Source organism: Lontra canadensis, unplaced genomic scaffold (genome assembly GCF_010015895.1).
Source record: "Lontra canadensis isolate GAN:19392208 unplaced genomic scaffold, GSC_riverotter_1.0 scaffold26, whole genome shotgun sequence".
In the NCBI taxonomy this organism is placed as follows: domain Eukaryota; kingdom Metazoa; phylum Chordata; class Mammalia; order Carnivora; family Mustelidae; genus Lontra; species Lontra canadensis.
Window position 1 is genome coordinate 18,987,812 of NW_022631020.1, and position 26,829 is coordinate 19,014,640.

Below are 26,829 nucleotides of genomic sequence, written 5' to 3' on the forward strand. Positions count from 1 at the left end.
TATCAGTAATTATTTAGGTTGTTTTGTTCCTGAGGTGTAGTTTTTCACTAATCTTTGGAATTGGTATTTATCCTAGTACATTAAATTAATTTGGTAATTTTTTTTTGGAAATTAACAAAATTATATATACACACAAATTTTTTCAACTGTTATTTTAGTGAACTAGAATGATTATAGAAAAAATTACAAATTTCCCTTATGTGTAGATAGGCATGAGAGAGAGAAGTGTACATGTAAGCTTTTTCTTTACTGTTCTATAACTTACTTTTTTATTTCAGATTATTTATGGCGTTTTTAGAATTGGTAAACAATTTTGCAATGAGGGTCTAGTGAACTGAGGTGGAAAATGATATCTCTGCCTGCTTTCTATAAGAATATCACACTGCTTACTTTCACTGACTTTACTCATTCCTTTTAAAAGCATCATTTTCTGTTCCATAGCCCCTGCCCAGGTCTCATACATCATAGGCATCGAAGGAATATTTATTGAGTGTAAATGCCCAAGATGATCACTTTCTTCATTGTAAAACATGAATTTAAGATCATGTAGTTCTTGTTATTTCATGCTAGATATTCCAGTTTTTACTCAGAGTACATCTTCAAAGAAGAGGAACAATATTTCAGTACTAATTAAAACCACTATAAATAAATAAACCACTATAATGCCTATAGGATGCCTAATATACAGAGTTATGATAATTCTGAGTTTATACTTAAGAACGATCCTCCAACTGAGAAACTGTCCCAAATGACTGTGTTTAACATGGGCATTTATATCTACTGTACAGGATGCTAAGTAGTTTGTATTTATTTTTCTTGTAGAAAAAATTACAATGAAGACAATTTAGTATTCTCCCAGACATTTTAAACATGTAACATATGTTATTTTGTTATTATTTGTTATGTTATCTGTTATTTTGACAAGACTTTCAAGCCCAGATAGGAAACCTCAAGGTTACCTTGCAACAAGAGTTTTTCTGTTACACCTGTATGTCACATTCTTAAATGAAACCAAAATTTGTTAAATGTGACTAAAAAGGTCCACTTGAGTATCTGCATGCATATTTATTTACATTTGAGAATATAAATATATACTAAAGCACTGTGTTTATTTAGCTTATAAAGATGAAGTGATGGAAAGACTTAAAACTCAAATTTCCCCTCCAGCTACTTAATAGCTTTATATAGTTAGGTAACTGACATATCTGAGCCCTGTTTACCCCGCCGTAAAGTGGGGTACCCCATACGTGTTATCTGCTGATATCACTATTGCCTTTTGATGCAAGCACTTAACATCTCTTAAGCTCCAGGGAAGATTAGAAGAAATCACAGCCTGAGAGAGAGCAGTTTTATTCTCAGTGTGGAAGGAGTGGCAAGAAAGAATTTGGAAAGAAACAATTAAGGTTTCCTAGCTAGTCTTCAGTGTACATTTTACAGCATAACTTTTATTTTTCTTGAGATTGATTCTTCATATACTAACACTATTTTCAGATATTACTATGAATGTTAGTGTATAAATGCCAGCTTTGTTTCCAAGACTGAGAAGTCCTTTCTATCCTGGATTGTAATCATACCGCAAAATTTGTCCCATTTGCTTACCTGCCTACCGTGAAGCTGTGGCACAGATGGAACCTTGAATTTATGTGCCTCCTCTTTTCTTCTTTCTTCAAACATAAGTATCTTCTCTAAAAGCCTTTTTGTCTTGGTTTCAGTTTTAGCTGTCTTTGTTCTACATTAGTTGGATCCTCCTGAAGACAAGACATGGTTATGAACCTGAACAAAGAGTCTGATTTCTCTGATGGATAGTTACCATTTTTCGCCTTACAACTAGTAAGAAGTTTGCGGAGAGCCAGATTTTTATTTTTGAGAGCATCCCCAGCCCTCTTGTGCCTTACATTATTGCTTAAGGAGTAATACTTAACCTTTTCATGGAGTTTTTTGAAGTGATTCTTTCTAAGGCCCAGGATACATACACATCAAATTTTCTCAGAATTTTCCTATCTCAGCCATCAAAAACTCTGAAATGATACACTTTTCCCTAATGTTATATTCCTTAACCATAGTTACTTGGAATTTACTATTTATTCAGTAATATGCTATGAATATGTTTTATGCAGGTGCAGTTATGTCTAGAAGTTACTTAGAGACACATTGTGTTTTAGGGATTATCCACCTTTCAGATTTTCATCCATCTTTCTTACAACTTTCTTATCATTTAGGTTAGTGTTACATTTTAATGAAAAGCTTATTTCTGTTTTATCCTTCAGTTGGAAATTTTGTTCTAGATTTCATTATTTTATAATTCATTTGATGAATAGATTTAATTTCCCATTCCTTTAGCAGTCACGTAATTCAGCTTTCTTCCTCATACATTTACCAGTATTCTAGATTTACTGATCATGCAGTGATATTGCATCTAAAACTGTCAGTCCAGGCGGCTGCTAGCTAAGAGTATATAATTATTACTATCACCTTCTTTTAAATCCTCCAAACTATTATTAGACAGAAGTGAGAATAATTGTTATACTTAATTACACTAATTTTTTATCTGCATATTGTTCAATTACTCACATCTTTTGACCATTTTGAATTTTTAACTTATATAGTGTCTCAAGAACCAATAAACTAGTTTTTTTTATATTTTTAAAAATAGATAATTTTAAAATAGTTTACAGAATATCAAGTTAAACTTAACTATTTTCTGCTTGTGGAAGGCATCCATACTGTCAAAAATATCTGAAGTTCTATTCAGAGCAGAATACAAATGTACAGTACTGGGATTTAAATCGGGTGAAGAAAGTCAGGAGCACTGTCCCTGTTGTTCTACCATAATAAGCTCAGTGAAATTTTATGATCATATGAAGGATCTATAGAATTAGATTTCTTTCTTATATTTTAAAACATATATATACACACACACATCAATGTAGGTATGTATAAGCATGGAGACAGAATACAGTGAAATTTGAGCATTGTCATAGATTTATTTCTAAAATGTCCTCAAATACTTCCAAATATCTATGTTAGGATTACATTTAGTAATTTTATTGAGACTGTCAAATCCAATACAAATCTTTTTAAGATTGAGAACTAGAAAAGAAGGAGAAATAGGTGTAGGTGCTGAAGATTATTTCTGCCAGTTATTTGTAGCCTTCTATAGGATGGATGTTGAGTGCAAAAATTCCATCAATATTATTTCTCCTATCAGAGTGTCAGGGACAGTGACATAGGCGATGTGATTAGACACCTGACCTCTTAGATATAATGTATTTTCAGCATAGTGTCGTTTCTAATATTCCGTTTAACATTTCTAATCATTGCTTAATTGTTGACTTAACAATGAAAATAAGTATATGCTACTTTTTAAATCCCAGAACTGCAGTTTTGTGTGCTGCCACTAGATGGTGACATATTCTTTGATTCTTCCAGTTTATGTTCCCAGTGACAAAGGTCAGGGTTCTAAAATTCACAGCAGAACCACAATTTGTCCTTGTTAAACTGAAACAAGAATGCTTTCCTATTAAAAATGAAAGTTATACTGTTTTTTTTCTTATCAGTACCTAGGGAGTAATTTTTTTCAGTACAGTTTACAGTGAACTCAGAGTTGCTGTGATGTGAAAATGAACTAAGTTCCCCAGGGAACTTAATAGTTGGGATCCAAAACAAAGAAAACTAAGAATAAATGACACATTAAAAACCATATTGCTAATAAAGGGATATTTTATACCAAACACACAACATAGACTTCATATGAGTACTGGAGAAAAATCCTGTTTTTTATATTGCTTTTAATACTCTCTTTAGTGAACTGTATGTTGCTCCCAAAATAATCAGAATTCCACAGAGGCAAATTTAGTAATTGGGTGTTTTGCCTAAAAAGTGAGATTTTAAAAAGAACATGATTATTTAATTTCCAACAAATTGCCTGAAAACTGATTAACTTTTTTTCTTTTGTATAAAGATATCAATGTATGTCTTAAGGATTATCTCTCTTTAAATTGAAAAATACAAATCTTTTAAAAAAATTGTAACAAACTGTTTTCAAATATGAGCTAATTTTGTGAAAATTGGATGCATAGAACAAGTGTGTAGTCACAGCTTAATTTCTTTAGGCATTTAAGACTTCCAAAAAATGTTTCTTCTTATTCACTTGAATCATACCTAGGAATTCAGTCTCTAGGCTTTGTAACATATTGAAAAGACTTCAAAGCGATTTTGGCTTCAAAACCTTTTCCAGGAGTTTGTCTTTAAACCTCTAACATTTACCCTACAAATTGCCTTATTTTTCACATTTATATTTATGGGTGCTTCAAATTAAGATAGTATTCTGATTTCTTCTCCGGTGTCCTCCTGCTAAACCCTGTCTTCATAGATTTTAGCAAGCAAGACTGTATCCTTAGGGACGCCTGGGTGGCTCAGTGGGTTAAGCCACTGCCTTCGGCTCAGGTCATGATCCCAGGATCCTGGGATTGAGTCCCGCATTGGGCTCCTTGCTCGGCAGGGAGCCTGCATCTCTCTCTGCCTCCGCCTGCCTCTTTGTGGGCTTGTGTGCCTTCTCTCTCTCTCTTTCTGACAAATAAATAAATAAATAAAATCTTTAAAAAAAAAAAAAAAGACTGTATCCTTAAATTTGTAGTTTGAATTCCCCTTGAATTAACTCTTCTAGCCAAAAACTAGTACCCTCCTAATGGATATTTTCAGCAACAGGTTCAGACTTTGTATTACATGAGATTTAGATAGCAGAAGAATTCCTTTTGCAGTGCTTGGTACCTTTGAGGTGTTATAGATTTCAAAAAGAAGGTGCTCAAAAACATTAAAAATTACTATTTTTTTTAACTTAGATGAAAATGATTTAAGGGCATGTATGCCCATCTCTCTGTGCATTCCTGCCTTTCTCTCTTGAACCACTGCAGGAGGTCCTTGCAGTCATCCTTATTCACAGAAATTACTCTAGTCACTTTTGTTCGTCAGTACTAAGATCTCATGGTACTTGATCTGTCCAGCAGTGTGTGACAGAGTTGATCCCTCTTTTTTTCACTGAAATATCTTCTGCTGGATGTTTCCTACCTCACTGACTGTTCATTTCTCTTTTCTGCATCCTCCTCTGTTGTGTCTTCCTAGGAATGTCCCGGGGACCCCATCCCTAACTGGTCCTCTCCAGGCATGGAATGTCACTCAGCATCTGCATGCTTGTGGCTCCCAAATTCATCACCACTTGATCTAGTATATATTTGCTTGTTGCCTCTCCTTTTACCTGAACATAAATAAACTCCATAAGAGCATCGACTTTATTTCTGTTCATCGTTTTATCTTCAGTTCCTAGAACAGTGTCTGACATGTAATTCATAGTCCATACCTTGCATGGAAGGACTTCTTGGCTTATGAGTAGTTCGTCTTTAATCTTGGCCGTGCTAATAAGTCAGTCAACTATTACTTTTTCTGTTTTGAGAAAAGTGTATGTTGTATCCAATTTTTGTTTCAATAACAAAGTTATCTCCTTACTACCTGAATTTATTTTAGCTCAACTGATTACATTTATTTTCATTGCGGTGAGTTAAAATTTTAAATAAAATACATTCTTTTTTCAGATTTAGATAGAAGGTTTTTTAAGATACTACTTTTAAAAGATTACAATTTAGAAGTTCTATTATTTGGAAAAAAGATAATTTTAAGTACTTCATTTTCTGCATGGTAAATCATTAATGTGTCTAACATTTTTCAGTGACTTGTAAATTTGCTTTGCTTTGTTTGTGTTGCAAAACTTTTTATAAACAAAATTTGGTATCTCAGTAATAGGCTCTACAGAACAAATACTAAATATTGGGAGTAGCACTAACATTTCCCACCGAAGGTGGATTCAGAAAAGTAGTCAACCCTAAATGTTTCCATACATACTGGAAAAGTCATAGTCATGTGTCCATATAGAAAACTAAGCAACAGTAGTATGCTAAACTGTAAGTAATATTTCTGTATCTCCCACTATTTACAAAAGAAAAAAATTTACTTATAAACTTTTATTTATAAGTAAGTAAGCACCAAAGACAAGAAAACTGAATTAAAGAAATATTAGTCTAAAAGGAATGTTCAAATTTGGTTTATGAGAGAAATGAGCCTTAACTTTTAATGCATTTGGAGCTATCTTAATTAATTTAAATCAATTTGGTCTTTGTTTTCCACTTTAATTTTAGAGAAATATAAACCTGTTGGAAAATTTAGCAAAATACAGACTTTTTACTAAGGTGATTGTGCATACCATTTGAAATGCTTTGTTTCTGCTTGTGTTCTCTGCTGAATTTTTTTTTCCATTGAATCTGTGCTGCTTCTTTGCCAATGTTTTCCACTATAGAATCTCCATCTCACAACCTTGCTTCTCGCGAGCGCATTTACAAAACTTATGGTGTAGCTGGGCCTGCCTCTGCTCTCTCATCTCTGTCTCACAAACTCAAGGGTGGGTATGCGTGCATTCACGGATGGGCCATTCGTAGTGAACATAGGAGGTTTCTATAAAGTTTTATTAGTTCACCTCAGTCATTTCCATTCCATTTCATCTTTAAAGATTAAAGTTTATCATTTTATTTAAAATTTGATATTTTGGGGCAATTTGTGTTGTATTTATTCAATAATATATTGTTAATTATCCTGTTGATATGCATGTTAATTATATTTATAGATTAAGTATTACTTTTACTTAATATCAGACCTCTGTAAGGTCTTAAAAAAACAAAATAGGAAAAACAAACAAACAAAAACAAAATAGGGATATTGAAAGAAGTCCCTGATTTGGGAAATTGTTAAGTCAGTATCATCAGAACAGATGGTATATATGTATAAGGCATAAAGGACATTGTGATCGTAAGAACAGAGTATCTCATGTGGCAGGTTTAGCCTTAAACTTATTTTTCTGCTACAGAATGTTAAATCATTTTCCTGTTTTAGTTTCTTCTTTGAAAATTAAGTTAAAGTTTTTTAGTTTAACTTAGTTATCAGGATAGATAGATACATATACATAGATACATAGGTCTAAACCTACATGTCCCATCTGTCATTGAGTCTTCTTTGTAGCATTTTCTTAGTTAGTTAGTTAGTTTTAAAATTTTAAATTTAGAAATATTCATACTACTATGACAACTGATAAAATTTCAGACAGTTTAAAAATATGCTTTTGGTCTTTTACAGGACTATAGATGCCTACACGTTTTTTTGTCTTAAAGTAATATTTAATTAAACTTAAAATCCTGTGTTTTAAGAAAATTTTATCAAATTATTTTTGTACCAGTGATTAACATATTACATAAGTCTTTCAAGTAATTTTCCTTTTTCTTGAAATCAATAAAACGTTTTTACATTCCTCATTTTTACAGTTCACAGTGATACTATATATTCCTATAGGATAGTAAATAGTATTGTAGAACCTGATCTGTACAGTATATAGAGTTGTATAACCTGATACATAGTATGGCATAGCACAATATAGTATTATATTATGGTATGTTAATTATAGTGTAGTATCACATAACCTGATACTACATTTATGATTTTGGCAAGAAAAAATTATACAGGTCATTGGTGAATGAAGATGTAACATTTAACATGTTTACTAATTTGTTTGAATGTACTAAATTTCTATCCTGCCCTGTATTATTTTTTCTTCAGAATTCCATTGAGGCTAGACAGTTTTTGCCTACTATCACTTAAACTTACATATGATAAATATAATCATTAAACTAAATTAAGTGATGAATGTGAAAGTATTATGTATGTTCTAAATACTTTACATTTATTGATCTTTTTCATATGTACTGATATTTCAAGCAGTTACAAATGACAGTTTTTCCTAATACTTACTAAATGCTCCAAAACTTTTTAAACCCAAATGAAGAAGATAAACATCAAGTAGTTAGCACATGGGCCTATCATACTTAGCAAACATGACATTCTTTTTTAAAAATATATGTAATATGTTTTGGAAAAGTAAATTTGTCAAAAGGATTTATTTATAATTTGGCAATTAACAGTTCAGGAAGAAATAATTCTGCATTATTTATAAACTCAGACTCCCAAAAGGTATTCAGCTTTGGCCACTTACAGATCTTGAGAAAATATTCACCACTGCTAGAGGCAAAGAGATGAAGTATACAGGCGCCTGTACTCTCTGACCTTCCCAGTATAGCAAACATTTTTTGCTAGCATATGACAAGTGGTGTTCCTGATATTTGTAAGATTGTTATTCAGCCAACCACAGAGATCTCCCTTTATCAGGAATTGCACACCATTGATTTAGAAAGCATACCTGTTTCGATTCATGAATTGATCTCTTAGAGAAAGGACAAACATAAAAGATTTACTGTTTACTTAATTGTCTAGTTTTACTGTTACATATTGTTCAGCTTCTGAAGTAAATGTGATGATGATAGCACTTCCAGCTATCAAATTAGTAACAAAAATTAGTACTCCAAACATCACACATGGAAAATTAGTGGAAAGAACTAGGCTGGTATTTAATTCTACCAAATAGAGTTTATTTATAAAATTTGCTCTATGGACCCATTACTAGATCAGTAATTTGAGCAGCAGTTTGCTAAACTACCTTTGTACAGTTTGAGAGCACTTACTTGTCAGATTTTACATCTTTTTTATCTGTGCTCTACTAAGGTAGCATCAGTGTCTAGAATTTTTTTATAATGTGATTTTTTTCACAACTTTTCCCTCAATTTAGCCTTGTCTCTTATACTATCTTTATGCAGAGAATACGTACTACATATGATAAATGAAATTCATGATAGAATGATAAAGAACTGTAGAAACTGAAGAGCATTATGTTTAGTGTATTTTTCTCATTCAAAGAGTGAGAATAATTATTCTCGACACATGTTTCACAGAAAATAACTGTTCCATTCATTAATATGTTCTAGAGAGGCTATTTGCCATACTTCATTATTTTTCTACAGAATTACAAGACTTGCAAGCATCTGACCCTTACTCCATAGTAGCTATAGTTACCTCTGCCCTGTGGCCTTGGGAGTCATCATTATAAAAAGTGGATTTTCAGGGAATGTGAAATTTGGGAATAACAGAAGAAAAAAGTATTTATTGAGCACATGCTATATTCCATGACCCATCGTTGACATTATATCACTGAAAAATAGCAGACAAAGATACCGGTCCTTCTGGACCTTCCATTAGGAGGACAAATTCTATGGCAATATTGTTTTGATATTTAGACAACTAGAGTATTGACTACAAACACCTGTGTGCACTTGCATATGCCCACACACACACACACGCACACACAGGCCAGCCAAAAAACATTTCTTACATTATCCAAATTTGTTTGCATCCCTTTTTCAAAAAAAAAAAAAAAGAGAGAGAGAGAGAGAGAAATACATGCAGTATAACCAGTTAAGAGATCCATCTCAATTTACCACATACCCTTTTTCAAAAAATATAAATACTTCTAGCAAGATTTATGGGCTTTTAGTCTTTAATACCACTTGAATCACTTTAATCAGATTGTTTTTCTCCTGAAAACTAATTTTATGTGCATTAAAGGTAGAAGTTTTTATTTTATGGAAGAAAGGTAATGTTCTAGATTGACCCTTACCTGTGACAAAGATAGCCTGGCTCTAAGGCCTCAAAGAAGAACATGAGGAAGGAGAGGCACTGCCTGAGAGCCAGGACGCCAAGAACAGTGGTGTCCCTATAGAAACAACTAGTGCTCTGCCTGGCAAAGAGGGACTTTTTTTTTAATCCCCTTTTTTCTGTCATTTTCTTGACTCCTTATTTTAGGGCCCCATGATTCAGACTTGTACTACTAACTCTCAGGATCCCACCATTTTTTTTCCAGGAAGACACAAGCTCTAAGTTCTAACCAGCTAAACTTAGTGAACTTAATAAACTTTTAGAATACAATCTGTTTATAAACAATAGACTGCCTGAATTACATGTAATTAAATATTAACTTTCAGGCATTCATATATTAGTTATAAATTCTAATCCAATCACTAGTGTTTCCTAAGCAGCTCTTTATTGGCCTAATTGTATGTATTTGTGTACTTGAGAATAATAAGTGTATCTGTATATAGATCCAGTTTCCTAATTCAGTATGATCTCTACCATTACCCTAATAATGATGTGAGGTATGACTCTACTGGAAATTTAGTTCAATTACTTTATACTTTAAAATACGTAGGTTTTAATTATTATTCAGAAAATAGTTATGGTTTTTCTTTCTAGTCTGCCCCTGCATTCAAATTCTAATGAATAATTGTACTAGGGCTGAGGTTGAGGTATCATGGATGATTCATACTGATGCATAGACGGTATTTGTTCAGTCTGTTATGCATCCATGAAAATAGTTTTTGGTGGAAATGGTTGTGTAATGATGCAACAGAAATTTTACAAGAAATATTTCCCTTTTTTCCTTATTCTTTACGTATTTTTGTCTATGACAATATACATTTTTTAGCTTTGTTTTTATTCAATTATTTAGTGGTTATATTGTCAGTAAGTTATAGTTTTATTAACAAGTTTCACTATGAAATGGACCATACAGGTGACCGGGGAACTATCTCAACATCTTCTAGACCAGTCTCTACACCAGGAAAATCAGAACTGCCCTCTAAACACAGCAGATCACTTAAACCTGATGGACGTATGAGCCGGACTACTGCTGATCAGAAGAAGCCAAGGGGTACAGAAGGCTTATCAGCTAGTGAATCCCTTATGTTGAAATCCGATGCTGCAAAGTTGAGGTCAGACTCTCATAGTAGGTCCTTGTCCCCCAACCATAACACCTTGCAGACACTAAAATCTGATGGGAGGATGTCTTCTAGCTTTAGAGCTGAATCCCCAGGACCAGGTTCTCGGTCATCATCTCCTAAGCCAAAGACTCTCCCAACCAATAGGTCTAGCCCTTCTGGTGCTAGTTCTCCACGCTCCTCCTCACCACATGATAAAAATCTACCTCAAAAAAGCACTGCTCCTGTTAAAACTAAACTTGATCCTCCTCGGGAACGTTCTAAATCAGACTCTTACACACTTGACCCAGATACCCTACGCAAGAAGAAAATGCCCCTCACAGAACCATTAAGGGGACGATCAACGTCACCAAAACCAAAACCGGTACCAAAGGATTCTAAAGATTCCCCTGGATCCGAAAATAGAGCTCCTTCTCCCCATGTGGTACAAGAAAACCTTCACAGTGAAGTGGTTGAGGTCTGCACTTCAAGTACTTTGAAAACAAATAGTCTAACAGATAGCACCTGTGATGAAAGCAGTGAATTTAAGAGTATCGATGAAAGTTCCAATAAAGTTCATTTCAGCATAGGAAAAGCACCACTGAAAGATGAACAGGAAATGAGAGCATCCCCCAAAATAAGTAGAAAATGTGCTAATAGGCACACCAGGCCCAAAAAGGAAAAATCTAGCTTTCTCTTTAAAGGAGATGGATCCAAACCTTTAGAGCCAGCCAAGCAAGCCATGTCCCCTTCCGTAGCTGAGTGTGCCAGAGCAGTCTTTGCCTCTTTCCTGTGGCATGAAGGCATAGTCCACGATGCAATGGCCTGTTCTTCTTTCTTAAAGTTTAATCCTGAACTTTCCAAAGAACATGCTCCTATAAGAAATAGTTTAAACAGCCAACAGCCTACAGAAGAAAAGGAAACCAAATTAAAAAATAGACATTCATTGGAGATATCATCTGCACTGAATATGTTTAATATTGCACCTCATGGACCAGATATATCTAAAATGGGTAGTATCAACAAAAATAAGGTGTTGTCTATGCTTAAAGAACCACCTCTACATGAAAAATGTGAGGATGGGAAAACTGAAGCCACTTTTGAAATGTCCATGCACCACCCGATGAAGTCCAAATCTCCTCTTCCCTTAACTTTACAACATTTAGTGGCATTTTGGGAAGACATCTCTTTGGCTACTATCAAAGCAGCTTCCCAGAATATGATTTTTCCAAGTCCTGGTTCTTGTGCAGTCCTTAAAAAGAAAGAGTGTGAAAAAGAAAATAAGAAGGCCAAAAAAGACAAAAAGAAAAAGGAAAAGACAGAAGTTCGACCCAGGGGTAATTTGTTTGGTGAGATGGCCCAGCTGGCAGTGGGAGGACCAGAGAAAGATACCATCTGTGAGCTGTGTGGAGAATCCCATCCGTACCCAGTGACATATCACATGCGACAGGCTCACCCAGGTAAAAATATTATTGAATCTGTAAGTACTTTGTGTAAAAAAAAAAAAAAAAAAAAAAAGGAACTTAGTCACTTCTGAGTTGAGCTGCTCTATAAATTATGTTCAAGTAAAGGGAAACTGTTTAAAGTGTATCAGCATCAGTTTTGTGGAAAATAGGTAAAGAAATTCTTATAGTATAGTAGTAAGGCAATCTAGTACAATGGGACCTTAATGTATCATATTCTGAAATAGTTTATTTTTTAAATGTTTTATGTGTTACCAAAGGGTGTTGTTAAGGTATCTAACACAACAGAAATAATGACCTGTCCATATACATAGGAGAGGTCCCAGTATTAGGTCTCCTTTAATTTTAGTGTTTTCCTATTAAAAATTGCAAATTAAATTAGACTATACTGATTTCCCTGGTCATTTTCCTATGGAAGTCATCTCAAGTATTTAATCAGAAGACTGTATTTTATGGGGTTTTTTTTTTAAGATTTTATTTATTTATTTGAGAGAGAGCATGAGAGAGGGGAAGGGTCAGAGGGCTAAGCAGAGTCCCTGCTGAGCAGGGACCCCAATGCTGACTCAATCTTGGGACTCCAGGATCATGACCTGAGCCAAAGGCAGTTGCTTAACCAACTGAGCCACCCAGGTGCCCAGAAGACTATATTTTAGATAAATGTAAGGATTTCTGTAATAATTGATAAGTATTCCAAAATTCACCTATTATGAATTTGGTTAAATTTTTTTTCTTTCTACATATTATACATCAAATGTTCTGTAAAATATATGATTTCTTAAAATAAACCATTCCTACAGAATATTTTGTCCAATTTTATTGGCATATGTCAGTAAACCTAAATGTACCCCTATCTTAAATTTCTTTTTCCCTAACTGTATAGAGTATCTCCAGTATTTTAGGCATTCCTTAACTGATTATTTTTTAGCCAAGCATGCTGTTTTCTGATAAGTTAATAGCCTGGAAAAAAAAAAAGTCAGATACTTGCTTCAGTATTTTGCTTATTTTGCAAAGGTAAATCGTCATTCATGTGTAAGTGTCAAGCATTGGATTGTTAAGGACACTTAAAGTGTATTGTTGTGCTTGTTTCAAGGTTGTGGCCGGTATGCTGGTGGACAAGGTTACAATAGCATTGGACATTTTTGTGGAGGATGGGCTGGTAACTGTGGTGATGGCGGCATAGGAGGAAGCACTTGGTATCTGGTATGTGATCGCTGTAGAGAAAAATACCTCCGTGAAAAACAGGCTGCTGCGAGGGAGAAGGTATTTTTTATTCTGTTATGGCTATACTGTTAATGATAAGAATCAATCTTATAAAAATCCCTTTTTATCATCATGCAATATTAGATAACTCCACAGAAATTATATTAAAGATCAACTTATCTTATAATAGGAACAATATACAAGTTTAATATCATACTAGGTTAGTTATTTTATTTTTTAATTACAAAAATAAATTATATCTTTAAATAATACAAGACAACTAACCTGTGGCACATATGCCTAACTGACAAACATTTACTATGTAATTCTTTATTGTTAATGGTATACTACTCCATATATGTACGTAGCTTTCCCTCTTCACCTTTATCTCTCTGAACTCCCCCTCTTTTCCCTTCTCCTTTTCCTTTTCCACTCTCTCCTCTCTTTGTCTTAAACCCTTAATTATGTTTTAGGTCTATGGGAACTAGAGGCACACCTAACTAAAATTTTGCCAAACATATAATACAAATACACACGCACACACTATTTACCCTTTAAAAAATAATTACATTTAAATTTTCCCAAGGGAAGGAAAGAAATAGTTTGTATCCAAAATAAAATAATTTCAGACAGTTCAGGAAAAGCATGAAGTGAATGTTATTTTTGGTAATCACTATTATTATTTTAAAATCGTTCTGTAAGTATTCAGTAATTTTTATTAGAACTCACAATAGCTGGGCTAAGAAATTTGACATTTGAATCCAAGTAGGAGGAGATCACTGCAGAGTTTTCTTTGCCAGGTCAAGCAGTCCAGGAGGAAGCCAGTGCAAGTCAAGACTCCTCGTGCCTTGCCCACCATGGAAGCTCACCAGGTGATTAAAGCAAACGCGCTCTTCCTGCTGTCCCTGAGCAGCGCAGCGGAGCCAAGCATTCTGTGTTACCATCCTGCAAAGCCGTTTCAGTCTCATCTTCCCAGCGTGAAAGAGGGCATTTCTGAGGATCTTCCTGTTAAAATGCCTTGTCTCTACTTGCAGACATTAGCTAGGTAATATAACCTGGTGGTTGTTTGTTTTTAATCACTTGGGATTAATAGCCATTGCTGATTAATATCGTGCTCTGAATACCCACACTACACTACCTTTTGTGTACAACAGAAGACCTCCAGGAATGTATTTTGTGAGTTGCTTTGACCGATATATGACTGGTAGGATATACACTTTGTGGTAGTAGGTATTTTTAAAAAACATGTAAACACTGTATCAATTTGTATTATTAGTGCAAAAATGACTTAGAAACTAAGACAATAGCTGTCTTTTACTTTTTGGAAAGCTGACTTCAGTCTATTAATAGTTGGAAGTGCTATAGTGGAAAAAAAAATTTGCTATTGAAATCTTTCATTTTTTAAAGTATTCATTCTGTTAGTATTTATTTATTTATTTATTTATTTTTTCATTCTGTTAGTATTTAAATGTCAGTTAGCTGGGAACCAACTTTGTTCTAGACCTTGAAGACACCAAGATAAATATAATACATATATGTACATATATGTTATATGTACATATACATTATATGTACATATATATAATATAATATGTATATGTGTGTGTGTGTATGTATGTACATAATACATAAATATAATACAATTCAGGTGCTCCACACTCTGGTGGGAAGACAGACCCATAAAGGAAACATTTAAAATGTTTTTGTGAGGAGTTCTGTGATAGAAGTATGCATGGAATGCTGTTAGAGCCTGAAGGATGGACAGTACCTATCTTCCCAAGGAATCAGGAAAGGTTTCCCAAAGGATCTGACACTTTAGCAGTCTTGAGAGATTAATAGGAATCAATCAAGTAGGTGGTAGAGGAAAGCAGTTCCTCACAGAATAAAGCACGTGCGTGAAGACACACATGAAATAGCATTACACATTTAAGGAATCAGAGGCTGGTGAAAGCATTGGCCTTTGGGAGAAACATAGGAAATGCCCCAGAAGTAGTTACCTAAGGCCAGGTAATGTGGGGCTCTGCAGTCAATGCTAAGTTTGGATTTTATCCCAAAGGAAAAACAGTTAAGGAATATTAAACAGGGAAATACATAAACTGATTTGCAGTTATAAGATCACTCTGCTTCAAACATGGAAACTTCATAAAGGGTATAACTGAAGGTGGGGGAAACCTGTTAATAGTATACTATTTTCCTGTATTGGACTTGAGTTGTACAGCCTATACTTCCATACATTATACACTGGCATTTTAAGCAGACTTTAATATACCAAATTCAGACTGCTTTTCAACAGTTGTCAAATGAAGATTTCTGGAAATTGCCTGCAGGAATGGCTCACCAACCAACAGTTCCATTTTGGTGATGTTGTCCTCTCTGTAGCAGAATTATATAGTTTGGGGTTTTTTTTTTTAGTTTTGTACTTACTATTTTAATAAAACAAACAGGAAACAAAATGGAATGTGATACTAAATTCATTTGAGACCGAGGTGGAGATCATTAGTATGCCAAATGCAATAAATCTTTAGCTTAAGTCAGACCACTTAGTAGACTTAGGTTAACAACTCTCTGTTCCAATTCAAAAAGTAAAGAATCAGATTGTAAAACATGTTTTAAAAAATGCCACTGTACCATAATATGGATTTTGTATTTTTAGCCTTCTGGGGAATGGACACCTACACCCACCCAACCCCGTGGAACATTTCATGGATCTAATCTTTCTCAAATTTGATTCTTACATATGTTCCTACCAAAAATGGTGACTGTATTTCAATAGCGCATGCAAGAAACATGAACCTGAACCAAGGCAATGATGACGGAGTCAGAAGAGAGGAAACCTAATATTCATAGGACTGAGTGGTCATAACTGGTCATAGTTGAGGACTAGGCCTACCACAACACCAAGATACTTTGGCCCAGGCACCTGGGTAGTTGGTGGGATCATTCATCAAAACACGAGAGGATAGAGAAGTTCTCAAAATAAAAGGAGTTCAATTTTGGATTTGAAATATTTGTAGTACCTGGAATAATTATATATAAAATTGTCACTTTTATTTCCTCCTACTTATATCTATGATTGTTTTAATATTTAACCCTTACAGTTACATGTGCTGCTTTTACTTTTATGAAAGAGATTAAAAATGAAAAGTATCTATGGTGCTGTCATACTTGAAGTCACTGGGTTTGATTTAATGCAGGCATCATCATGAAAATTTTGTGGGCTATCAAGATGACAACCTATTCCAGGATGAAATGAGATACCTACGTTCAACGTCTGTACCTGCCCCATACATATCCGTGACACCAGATGCAAGTCCTAATGTATTTGAAGAGCCAGAGAGCAATATGAAGTCTATGCCACCAAGGTATTTCACTTCTCTCCTCTCTGTTGAATAGCAGTGTTTGGTGGTAGAAGGACTTTGAACTAGAAAAGAATGCTTTAGAAGTTCTTTTGTTATGTCCTTCCATCTCAAGAAGGACATTGAGTCTCTGCTAACTATTAGAGCTGTAAGAAAAAGCATACATACATGAATAAGACAAAGTCCTTGATAGCAGAGGCAGACTAGTTGGAGAGAAGAGGTCAACTAATGGAAGTAATAATGAAGGACTCTGTTGTATAATACTGTATCATTGAGTGCTATAGTACACCAGACTAGAGAAATGTCAGTTTGAGGCAGTCCTTAAAGAAAGTTCCATTGGAGAATTAGTACCAAAAATAAATCTTGAATTCACTGGAATATTGTATACAGTCTTCTCCCACTCACTTAGGTATAGTAGTAACATCAGTGTAAAGACCTTCTTGAAAACTGAATAAAAGCATGTAAATATAAAGCAGAAGGAATTAGGGTACCACCATGACTTTTTGGAGGAGAAACCGCATGATAAAGATGCAAAGATAGTCTCAATAGTGTCAGTTGAGAAGCTTATAAATTTAGTGAAAGATTTTCAAAGTGTGTGGAGTTGGATTATGTTGGCAATGATTATGGGGGAAAAAAGTTGGATAATAGAAATGTTTTCTAGTAAAAGTCAGTGTGGCTTGTTGGCTAACTGGCTAATGAAAAGGATAAGTTTAGGATCGTGTCAAGATATCAGGCATGAGTAACTGCAAACACATTATCATTGGAAAGGAAGACATTTGCTGAAGGAAGAAAGAATGCACTTCTTCAGGTATGCCACTGTGTTAATACTATGCTATTATTAATATAAACTACTATAACAGAGTTGAATACAGACAGTAGAACTCATATATCCAAATGAGTGTTTTTCCACTGAAAATACTTGCGACTTCCCCCCGCCCCGGCTGTGTGGATTATTCATCAGAGTTTTTTTGAGCTGCTATTAAAATTTTCTCTAAAGAAGAAAGAGATTTTTAAAAGTTTCTCTGAAGAGTACAGTGTAGCCTTTTATATCTTTGAAGGTAATAAAGTATCTCTATAGATTTTCTTAAAGAGTTAGAAACCATTTTGAGACTAGTTAATAAATTAATTGAGTTGTTACTACCCTTTAGGATCAAAATCAAGTGGCATAAACTTCTAGGTAAAGACAATGAAAAGAAGTTTCCATATATCTTGGAATAGCTTAGAATATTCTGTGTATCATAGACTGGCATAGTCAAGGTGAAACCCTCTAACATAGAAGCCCCAAACATCATCACTAGTGTCAGAAGAAAGTGGAAGTCTAGGGAATCCTATTTCCCACAGTTCCATGCTAAAGCAAAGCAGGAATCCAAGGTGCCAGGGAATGCTGCCACAGGAATAGGATGCACACCCAACTCAGTGGAATGGTTTCTGATATAGAATATTCAGTAAAATCTCAAGTTTCTCTGGAAGGGGGGGAAAAAAAAACAAAAGCAGGTGTCAAATAGTGTGGAAAGGAAGTTGAGGGAAATCCACTGATACTTTATCAGAACAAACACAAGACCTAGACAGAGCTGCCCACTTTAAAATATTATCAAAAGGGAAATAAATAGTATGTCATGAAAGTCAGATGAAGAACCCAAACTGAAAGAAAACTCTCAAGGAAAAAAAGAACATTCTATAAGTACTCTATTATACTGGAAAACTTGATAATGACATATATTTAATGAAACAATGTGAGAATGAATTAAAAAACAGAATGAATTAAAAGGATGTATCACAGAGCTAAGAGGACAGACTGAAGACCAAATCGATACCATTAAAAGACTAATAAATTAAGAGTGCATGGGTGGCTCAGTGGCTTAAAGCCTCTGCCTTCAGCTCAGGTCATGATCCTAGGGTCCTGGGATGGAGCCCCACATCGGGCTCTCTGCTTAGCAGGGAGCCTGCTTCCCTCTCTCTCTCTGCCTGCATCTCTACCTACTTGTGATCTCTCTCTCTGTCAAATAAATAAAATCTTTAAAAAAAAAATAAAAGACTAGTTAGAAACATTTAGGATAGTAGATTGAATGACTGACATAAAGGTAATATTTGAGATAATCATAGTAAGTAAAGAGTAAAAGACAAATAATTATAACAGAATGAAAAAAAACAGTCATGGGAACAGGATAGTCTAACCTAAGAATAACTGGTATTAGGGCACCTGGGTGGCTCAGCGGGTTAAGCGGCTGCCTTCAGCTCAGGTCATGATCTTAGGGTCCTGGGATCAAGCTCCGCATTGGGCTCCCTGCTCAGTGAAGAGCCTGCTTCTTCCTCTCCCTCTACCCCTCCCTCCTGCTCATGCTTTCTCTCAGATAATAAATAAATAAAGTCTTTTTAAAAAAATAACAACTATGGGGCACCTGGGTGGCTCAGAGGGTTAAGCCTCTGCCTTGGCCCATGATCCCAGGGTCCTAGGATGGAGCCCCATCTCAGTCTGTCTGCTCAGCGGAAAGCCTGCTTCTTTCCCTCTCCCACTCGCCCTGCTTGTGTTCCCTCTCTCAGTGTCTCTCTCCATCAAATAAATAAATGAAATCTTAATAAATAAAGGAGGAATGACTAGCATTTTTAAAGAAGAAAAACCAACCAATATAATTAAAAATATATCTAAAGCTATATGAAAAATTCCCCAAATGAATAAGTATTGAATTTCTAGATTAAAAGGAAAATTTTATAGGTGACTATGAGAGATAACAGAGCTTTAAAAAAAAAAAATTGGTTAAGTTACTGAAATTCCAAGTAAAAAACCTTAAGAATTTCTCAAGTATCTGAGCAGCGAAAAAGAAGTCATTTTGCAAAAGGAAAAGTTGAGATTGAATTCAGACTTCTGTTGAACAACTTTGAATGAAAGAAAAAAAGTGAAACAATGTCTCCAGTGCTTCAAAAGAAAGAAAATACTACCTTGAAAGTTTTACCTAATCGATCAAACGTACTGAAATATAAAATGTCTTGGGAATCTTAGAACTAAATTATGGATTAATCAAATAAATGCATGAAAAACACATTTAAAAGATTATATACTTTACACATAAGAGTAATTTTCATAAAATCTTAAATAAAAGAAACTATGACTCAAGTGTTTTATATTCAGCCAGGTTGAGACATCCCAAGCATATAGTAATTCAGGGAATATAGCATCTTTGAGCTATTCTTTAAAAAAGTCTTGACAAACTCAAGCTATTACAAAAGATAATGAATAATGATTCCATTAAATCAGTGGGGGGGGTAAAAGGGTGGTTTTACCTTGCAGGTGACACCTGGCAGTGTTTGAAAACATCCTTGTTTGCCATAACTAGGCTAGTTCAGTAGGCATCCCAGTGTAGAGAGGTGAGGAATGTTACTAATCAACCTACAGTATACAAGACAGACCCCCACAAACAGGGAGTTATCTGATGCAAAGTAGCCGAGGTTGTGGTGGTTATCTTTGAATTTTTTTTTTTTTTGCAAGCATAACCATTTTTATAAGAACGAGTCATTTTCTTTTTAGGTTGTATAACAGTTCAGGGTTTTGTTTTTTTTTTTCAAGTTGATAAACTTCCTCTGAAAGCACAACAAAGGTCTTGAGTTTTATAGTAACACCATTTATAAAGTGAATTAAATTAGTTCTGTTAAATTAAATTAGACCCTCTTCTCTGGTCATTCTGGAACCTCTTGGCCCAAGCTGACATCCAGGCACTTTTACCACCCTAGGTTATATGAGGTATTTACAGCCTGTTCAAATGAGAATGTCTATACCCTTAGAGAGGTGGTGAGTACAGAAAACACCAGGGAGGTAACTAGTTTCTAGAAAACGTATAAGCTTGACTGACGGACATAAGAGTTCAAACCTGGCTTGAATGATGGAAAAGAAATCCAGAACTCACAGTGAGCAAAATTGTCCCTATTTGGAATGAGGTAACAGAAAAAAAAAAAAAAACATATGAAAGAATAATCTGTCTTAGAGAGGAAGTAAGGAAAGGTATTTCTCTTTTTTATAAAAACCCTCAGTATTATATTAGTATATTACTGTATTAGTAACTTTTCAAGTATTTTTTAATGTTGCTATAGTAAATAGAAAAATTGTTAGTTTACTTAAACCGAGTTCTTCCAGAATGTCAGTATACTATAACTCTACACCGAAAATCAGTTTGTTACCTTTCATTGCACTTAGTGTGGCCATGTTCTAGAAGGGGTTGTGGGCAGCACTTCCCAAGAATGAGAAATGTAATAGAAAACACAGGCACAGAAAGAACCTTGAATTGTTTCACTTTCCAATTTGTTATGTGTGTACATATCTATTTTCTTTTATTTCTGTGCTCTTATGAATATATCTGTCTATTTTTCTTGAATATCGTGACATAACTTCCACCAGAATGCTTTTGATTCTGAAAGGAGTTTAGAACATTTAATACCTTTTCTTCTTTTTCATTTAAAAATGCAAAGTAGATTTAAGAAACCCAGAAGTTTTAGGACACAGGTTCTGAAATCAATCAAAATGTTAGTGCATTTGGAAAGATCAAATTGTGAGTTAAAGAGCGCTTGTCAAGTTGGCTTTGAATTTGTGTTTTTCCACGAGATATAAGTTCACATATTTGATTATACTACTGTAAATTAAATATAATTTCACTTTATTCACTTCTTCTCCTAAGTTTTTACCGGTCATTCTGTTCTTTCTGCAGTTTGGAAACTAGTCCCATAACCGATACTGATCTTGCAAAGAGAACTGTCTTCCAAAGATCATACTCAGTTGTTGCTTCTGAATATGATAAACAACACTCCATTTTACCTGCACGAGTGAAAGCCATTCCTAGAAGAAGAGTTAACAGTGGAGACACTGGTGAGTATAAGGATGAAAAGGAAGATTATGTGGTCCAAATGGTTTTATTTGTAGTTATTTTTTTTAAATCTAGTTTTTGAAAGGAAATGGATTGGTTTTAAATTGTGGTTGACATTCCTTTTTGAGACACACCCAACAGTATGCATGTCTAAATTTTGCATCTCAGTTGGAAGAGACCTAGAGAGCATCCAGTGATAATTCAAGAATAAATTGACCTTTAAAATCTTACCTTTTAGGGGAGCCTGGGTGGCTCAGTGGGTTAAAGCCTCTGCCTTCGGCTCAGGTCATGATCCCAGTGTCCTGGGATTGAGCCCCACATCAGGCTCTCTGCTCAGCAGGGAGCCTACTTCCCTTCCTCTCTCTCTGTCTGCCTCTCTGCCTACTTGTAATCTCTCTGTGTCAAATAAATAAATAAATAATCTTTAAAATAAAATGAAATAAAATAAAATAAAATCTTACCTGTTAGTTTCTAAGCCACATGTTGCCACCATTATTCCTTCTACTAAGTTTCAGTGAACTAGTCATTCCCATGACTTACTTTCACAATTATATTCTCATTCCCAATAGAAACTTCTAACTCTATAGAGCTTCTATAGTGGAGCTACTTCCACTCTGAATAGATAATGTGGGGATACAAGTAGCTCTTAGTCATCGAAAAAGTTAAATAATCTGGACTAGTTAGTATCAGTAGCCTCAAATTAGAGCTGCTTAATTCTGTGTCAGGAATAAAGAAAAAAATCCAAGAGAAAAGGATAATATGGTGATTTATCAGGTAGCCCACTTAAATGAAGATTTAGTCTAGTATTTATACATAGGTAATTACATATCTTATATAGATTTCATTTAGGGAAAAAGAAATACAACATTTAGCTTTTAAGAGTGTTTTAGAAACCATGAACTTAAGATTCAGCCCTGGATTCAAAACTCAGTTTGATGACTCAGTAGCTACATGATTTTAGGAAAGTAAGGTATTTAATCTTTCCGGAAGCCTGGGTGGTTCAGCCCGTTAAGCACCTGCCTTCAGGGTGGAGTCCCGCATCCGGCCCCTTGCTCAGCGGGGAGCCTGCTTCTCCCTCTCCCTCTCCCTCTGCCCCTCTTCCCAGGCTTGCTCTCTCTCTCTCTGACAAATAAATAAAATCTTAAAAAAATGTATATCTAATCTTTCGCAGCCTCAGTAAAAATTGAAGTTGTTTGTGTCACATTCAAAACAAACCCAAAAAAAGAAGAAGAAAAATACTATGGTGAATAAGCTAGATACTGTTATTTTAATACCATCTTAAATATATTAATTGTATGTATTATTGTCAATGAAAGTTAATTTTTTTTTTTTTTTTTTATAAATAGAAGTTGGTTCTTCCCTCTTGAGGCATCCATCTCCTGAGCTTTCCCGGCTAATCTCAGCCCACAGTTCTCTTTCCAAAGGAGAACGAAATTTTCAATGGCCAGTTTTAGCTTTTGTTATACAACATCATGATCTAGAAGGTCTTGAAATAGCAATGAAACAGGCCCTAAGGAAATCTGCTTGCCGAGTTTTTGCCATGGAGGTATGAATACATTAATGGGGTTATTGATTCATTGATCATACAAATCATTTGATGATTTTCTTTAATGTTAGTTCCTTTTCTACCCAACAGAAATTTCAAAAAATTAAGAGACACTAGCCAATCAGAAATATCAAATGTTCACATCAAAATTAAACTCTTCATTTATGAATATAAACGAATATAGAGATCCATATTTAAGCACTCTCAAGAAATTTATTTCCGTAGTGCTTTATTGTTTTAATCCTGTTAGCATCTTTTTTAAAAAAACTTTTTGTAAGAATGACATCATTTCAGTTAGAAGAATCATGAAAAAGAGAGGACAAGTAGGGCTTTTGAGTTATAAGTTTAACTATAATAACTTTTCTGAGCCTATTCTCTGGAAATGATGGAATTACTGTCATATTTTTATATGTATTTTATATATTTGTAATCTTTTTTGTCATGAGTATAATAAATAACCTGCCACTTCAATGATGGTGGGAACAATATAAATACATTTAAGTATAGAACTTGAAAAACATTTTGTGTTATCCTAAATATAAGTTGGGAAAAAATGTGCTTCAACAAATTAATATGAAGATGAATCTTTGAAGTAAAAAGTGGTTTGAAAAAATACTTCTGCGTTGCATTTCATAAGTATTATTTTCCCTATCATGTTTTTTAATTGGGAACCAAAATTATTGACTATTTCAAGTTTGGTGTGTTTTTGGTAAAATGAAGGTCAGATGTTTTTAGTATCTTTACTTGAAATACTTGGTCCATGGAATACTTGGTAACGTTTACTCACATATTTTCTTTTTATCTTTGACTCATTTAACCATCATTTATTCAGGCTTTCAACTGGCTTCTGTGTAATGTCATCCAAACAACTTCTCTACATGATATTCTGTGGCATTTTGTGGCATCATTAACTCCTGCTCCAGTGGAACCAGAAGAAGAAGAGGATGAGGAAAATAAAACAAACAAAGAAAATGCAGAACAAGTGAGATTTTTTTGGTGGGGGGTGGGGTTGTCCATGTTTTTATAGAAGAGTAGAACCATCTTCAGATAATACAATAATATGCATGAGCTCATTCACAGGTTATATAACCTAAAGGCAAGAGTAAAATTTCAGTGCTATGAGCAACGTTTTTCTCTTTGGCAAAGATGCGGTCATTCAGTTCTGATGTCTCACTAAACGTTATTGTCCTGAAACAATGAATTGAAAGGTATATACTGTTACAGTACTACATAAGACAGATAAAGAGGGCAACATTATTCTATGGAAGATCTATCTACTCCACAACATTGCTTTAAGTTGGTAATAAAAATGTACTATGTAAGGACATGAAATTTAAAAATGTTTGCTTGGCTAGAAAGGACTTGGATTTTATAGGAAGCAACCTGCATAATGGAAGGACATTGACTAGGACCCTAGAAACCTGGGTGCTAGACCCATTTACACATCTGTAACAATGTGACTACTCGCCTCATCTGTAAATGGAAAACTAGACCGCATTTAATTCACTGGCAGGCATTCTGAAATTATATGCTTAATAGTGTATGATTAATTTGCAAGGATATCAGACAACATTATCATAGCCAAATTCTTAAAACTCACAAGGAAACAAAGTACCCTGAGTGATAACTAGCAGAAAAAACAGGCAACAGAAATAGACCTTCAACAATTTCAGTAGTTGTAATTTATTATCTGTCTATCTGTGTAATATAACTATGTTTAATGTGCTTTGAAAAATAAAAGACAAACTTTAATATAAGAAGAAATGTAAGAATGACAGATTTGAAAAAGAACTGAATATTAAGAATTATATGTTAGTATAATAATTAATGTTAGAAAAAAAACAGTGAACCAAAAAAAAATCAGTTCTGAGATTTACAGCAGATTAGTCAAGAAATTGGTGAGCTGTGAAGAGAGACCTTTTAAAGAAATCATCAAGAATAAAACAAAAAAAATGAGTTGCTTTAAAAAGTGAAAAATATGAGAAGGTGTAACATTTATCTAATTGGAGTTCAAGAAAGAGAGGATAGACAGAATGGAAAATGGTACTATTTGAGGAATTGATACCTGAAAATTGTCCAGAATTGATTACAGAAGACAATGCATTGAATCAGGAAGCCCAGTGAACCCCAGGCAGAATAAAGAAAAATTGTGGTGGGCAAATCATAGTGAATTATCTGAACAACCAAAACAAAGAGCAGGTCTTTAAAGCAGCCATGAAGGGAAAAATTATACTTAAAGTAGGGACAGTAAGAATGACAACTGAATTTTCAGTAACAGTATTGTTAAGTTGTAAGACAGTGAACTTTTTTTAAAAGGCAATCAGTTGATACTTTCAGTGTGCTGAGAGAAAATAACTGTCAATCCAATGAATCTATCTTTATAGAAGAAAGGAAAAATAAAGATATTTTCAGAAAATAAACAGAGGGATTGCCACAAACAGACTTTTACAAAGGAAAATTGTAATGCGCTTCAGTTACAATAGGAGATATTCCATGGAAGATCTGAGAATGGAAAGAAAAGAAAGTGTTAAATCTTAACAAAGACTATATAAAAAGTGATAATATGTAATGAGAGTGATTTTTTAAAACTTAGTGCCAAAATACACACAGCAGTACCATATACATGAGGAGGCAGGTGATTGGTGTTGGTGTTCAGTGGGCTGATAATGATTTTGATGAGCTTTAGATTAAGTTGAGTGTGTGTCATTACACAAAGTGTTAGTGTGTATCATTACACAAAGAACAGAAACAGAGTGTATAGGGGGCACCTGGCTGGCTCAGTCAGTGGAGCGTGTGACTCTTGATATCGGGGTTGTGAGTTCTAGTCTCACATTAGTTGTAGAGATGACTTAAAAATAAAACCTTAAAAAAAAAAAAAAAGAAATAGAGTGTATAATTTCCAAACTCATAGAAAAATGTGAAAAGTCAACTCATCCCCTCCCCAACAGGGAAAACAAAATAGAAAGAAGTGGTGCAAATAGAAAGTAACATATTAGAAATAAGTACAAAGAGGACTGAATCTTCCATTTAAAAGACAAAAATTGGGATGCCTGGTGGCTCAGTTAGTTAAGCATCCAACTTTTGATTTCACCTCAGGTCATGATCTCTGGGTCATGAGATAGAGCCCTGTGTGGGGCTCTGCGATCAGCTGGGAGTCTGCTTCTCTATCTCTGGCACTCCCCCTACACACACACACACACACACACACACACTCTCTCTCTCTCTCTCTCTCTCTCTCTCATTCTCTCTCAAATAAATAAATGAGTCTTTTTTTTAAATAAATAAACAGTGGTTTTCTGGGTGGCTCAGTCACTTGGGTGCCTGCCTCTGGCTCAGGTAATGATCTGAGTCCTGGGATCAAGTCGTGTATCAGGCTCCCTGCTCATCAGGGATCTGCTTCTGCATCTCCCTTTGCACCTTCCCACTACTCTTGCCCTCTCTCTCTCTCTCTCTCTCTCAAATAAATAAATAAAATCCTTTAAACAATTAATTAAATAAAAGAAAATTTGTCAGAATAGATGAAAAAACAAAAGGTAGATGCTGTTCATAAGCATCACATCTAAAACATAAGGATACAGAAAGACTGAAAGTGGAAGTTTAGAAAAAGATATACTGGACAAACACCAAACAAAATAAAGTTGGTGTGACTCTTTAACATCAGAAGAAAAGAAAGTTTTA

General features: G+C 34.5%; 1 protein-coding gene across 13 annotated transcripts in view; it reads left to right on the forward strand.

Annotated features, from left to right (window-relative positions):
* MYCBP2 (MYC binding protein 2) overlaps window positions 1-26,829 on the forward strand; it is a 262,254-nt gene that overhangs the window by 197,241 nt on the left and 38,184 nt on the right. For all 13 annotated transcript variants that reach the window (XM_032864195.1, XM_032864196.1, XM_032864197.1 and 10 more), the window contains 7 exons: window positions 10,553-12,196; window positions 13,290-13,459; window positions 14,200-14,444; window positions 16,594-16,761; window positions 21,450-21,607; window positions 22,952-23,151; window positions 23,984-24,133. In XM_032864195.1, coding sequence (XP_032720086.1) covers window positions 10,553-12,196; window positions 13,290-13,459; window positions 14,200-14,444; window positions 16,594-16,761; window positions 21,450-21,607; window positions 22,952-23,151; window positions 23,984-24,133 — 2,735 coding nt within the window. The remainder of the gene's footprint in view (window positions 1-10,552; window positions 12,197-13,289; window positions 13,460-14,199; window positions 14,445-16,593; window positions 16,762-21,449; window positions 21,608-22,951; window positions 23,152-23,983; window positions 24,134-26,829) is intronic.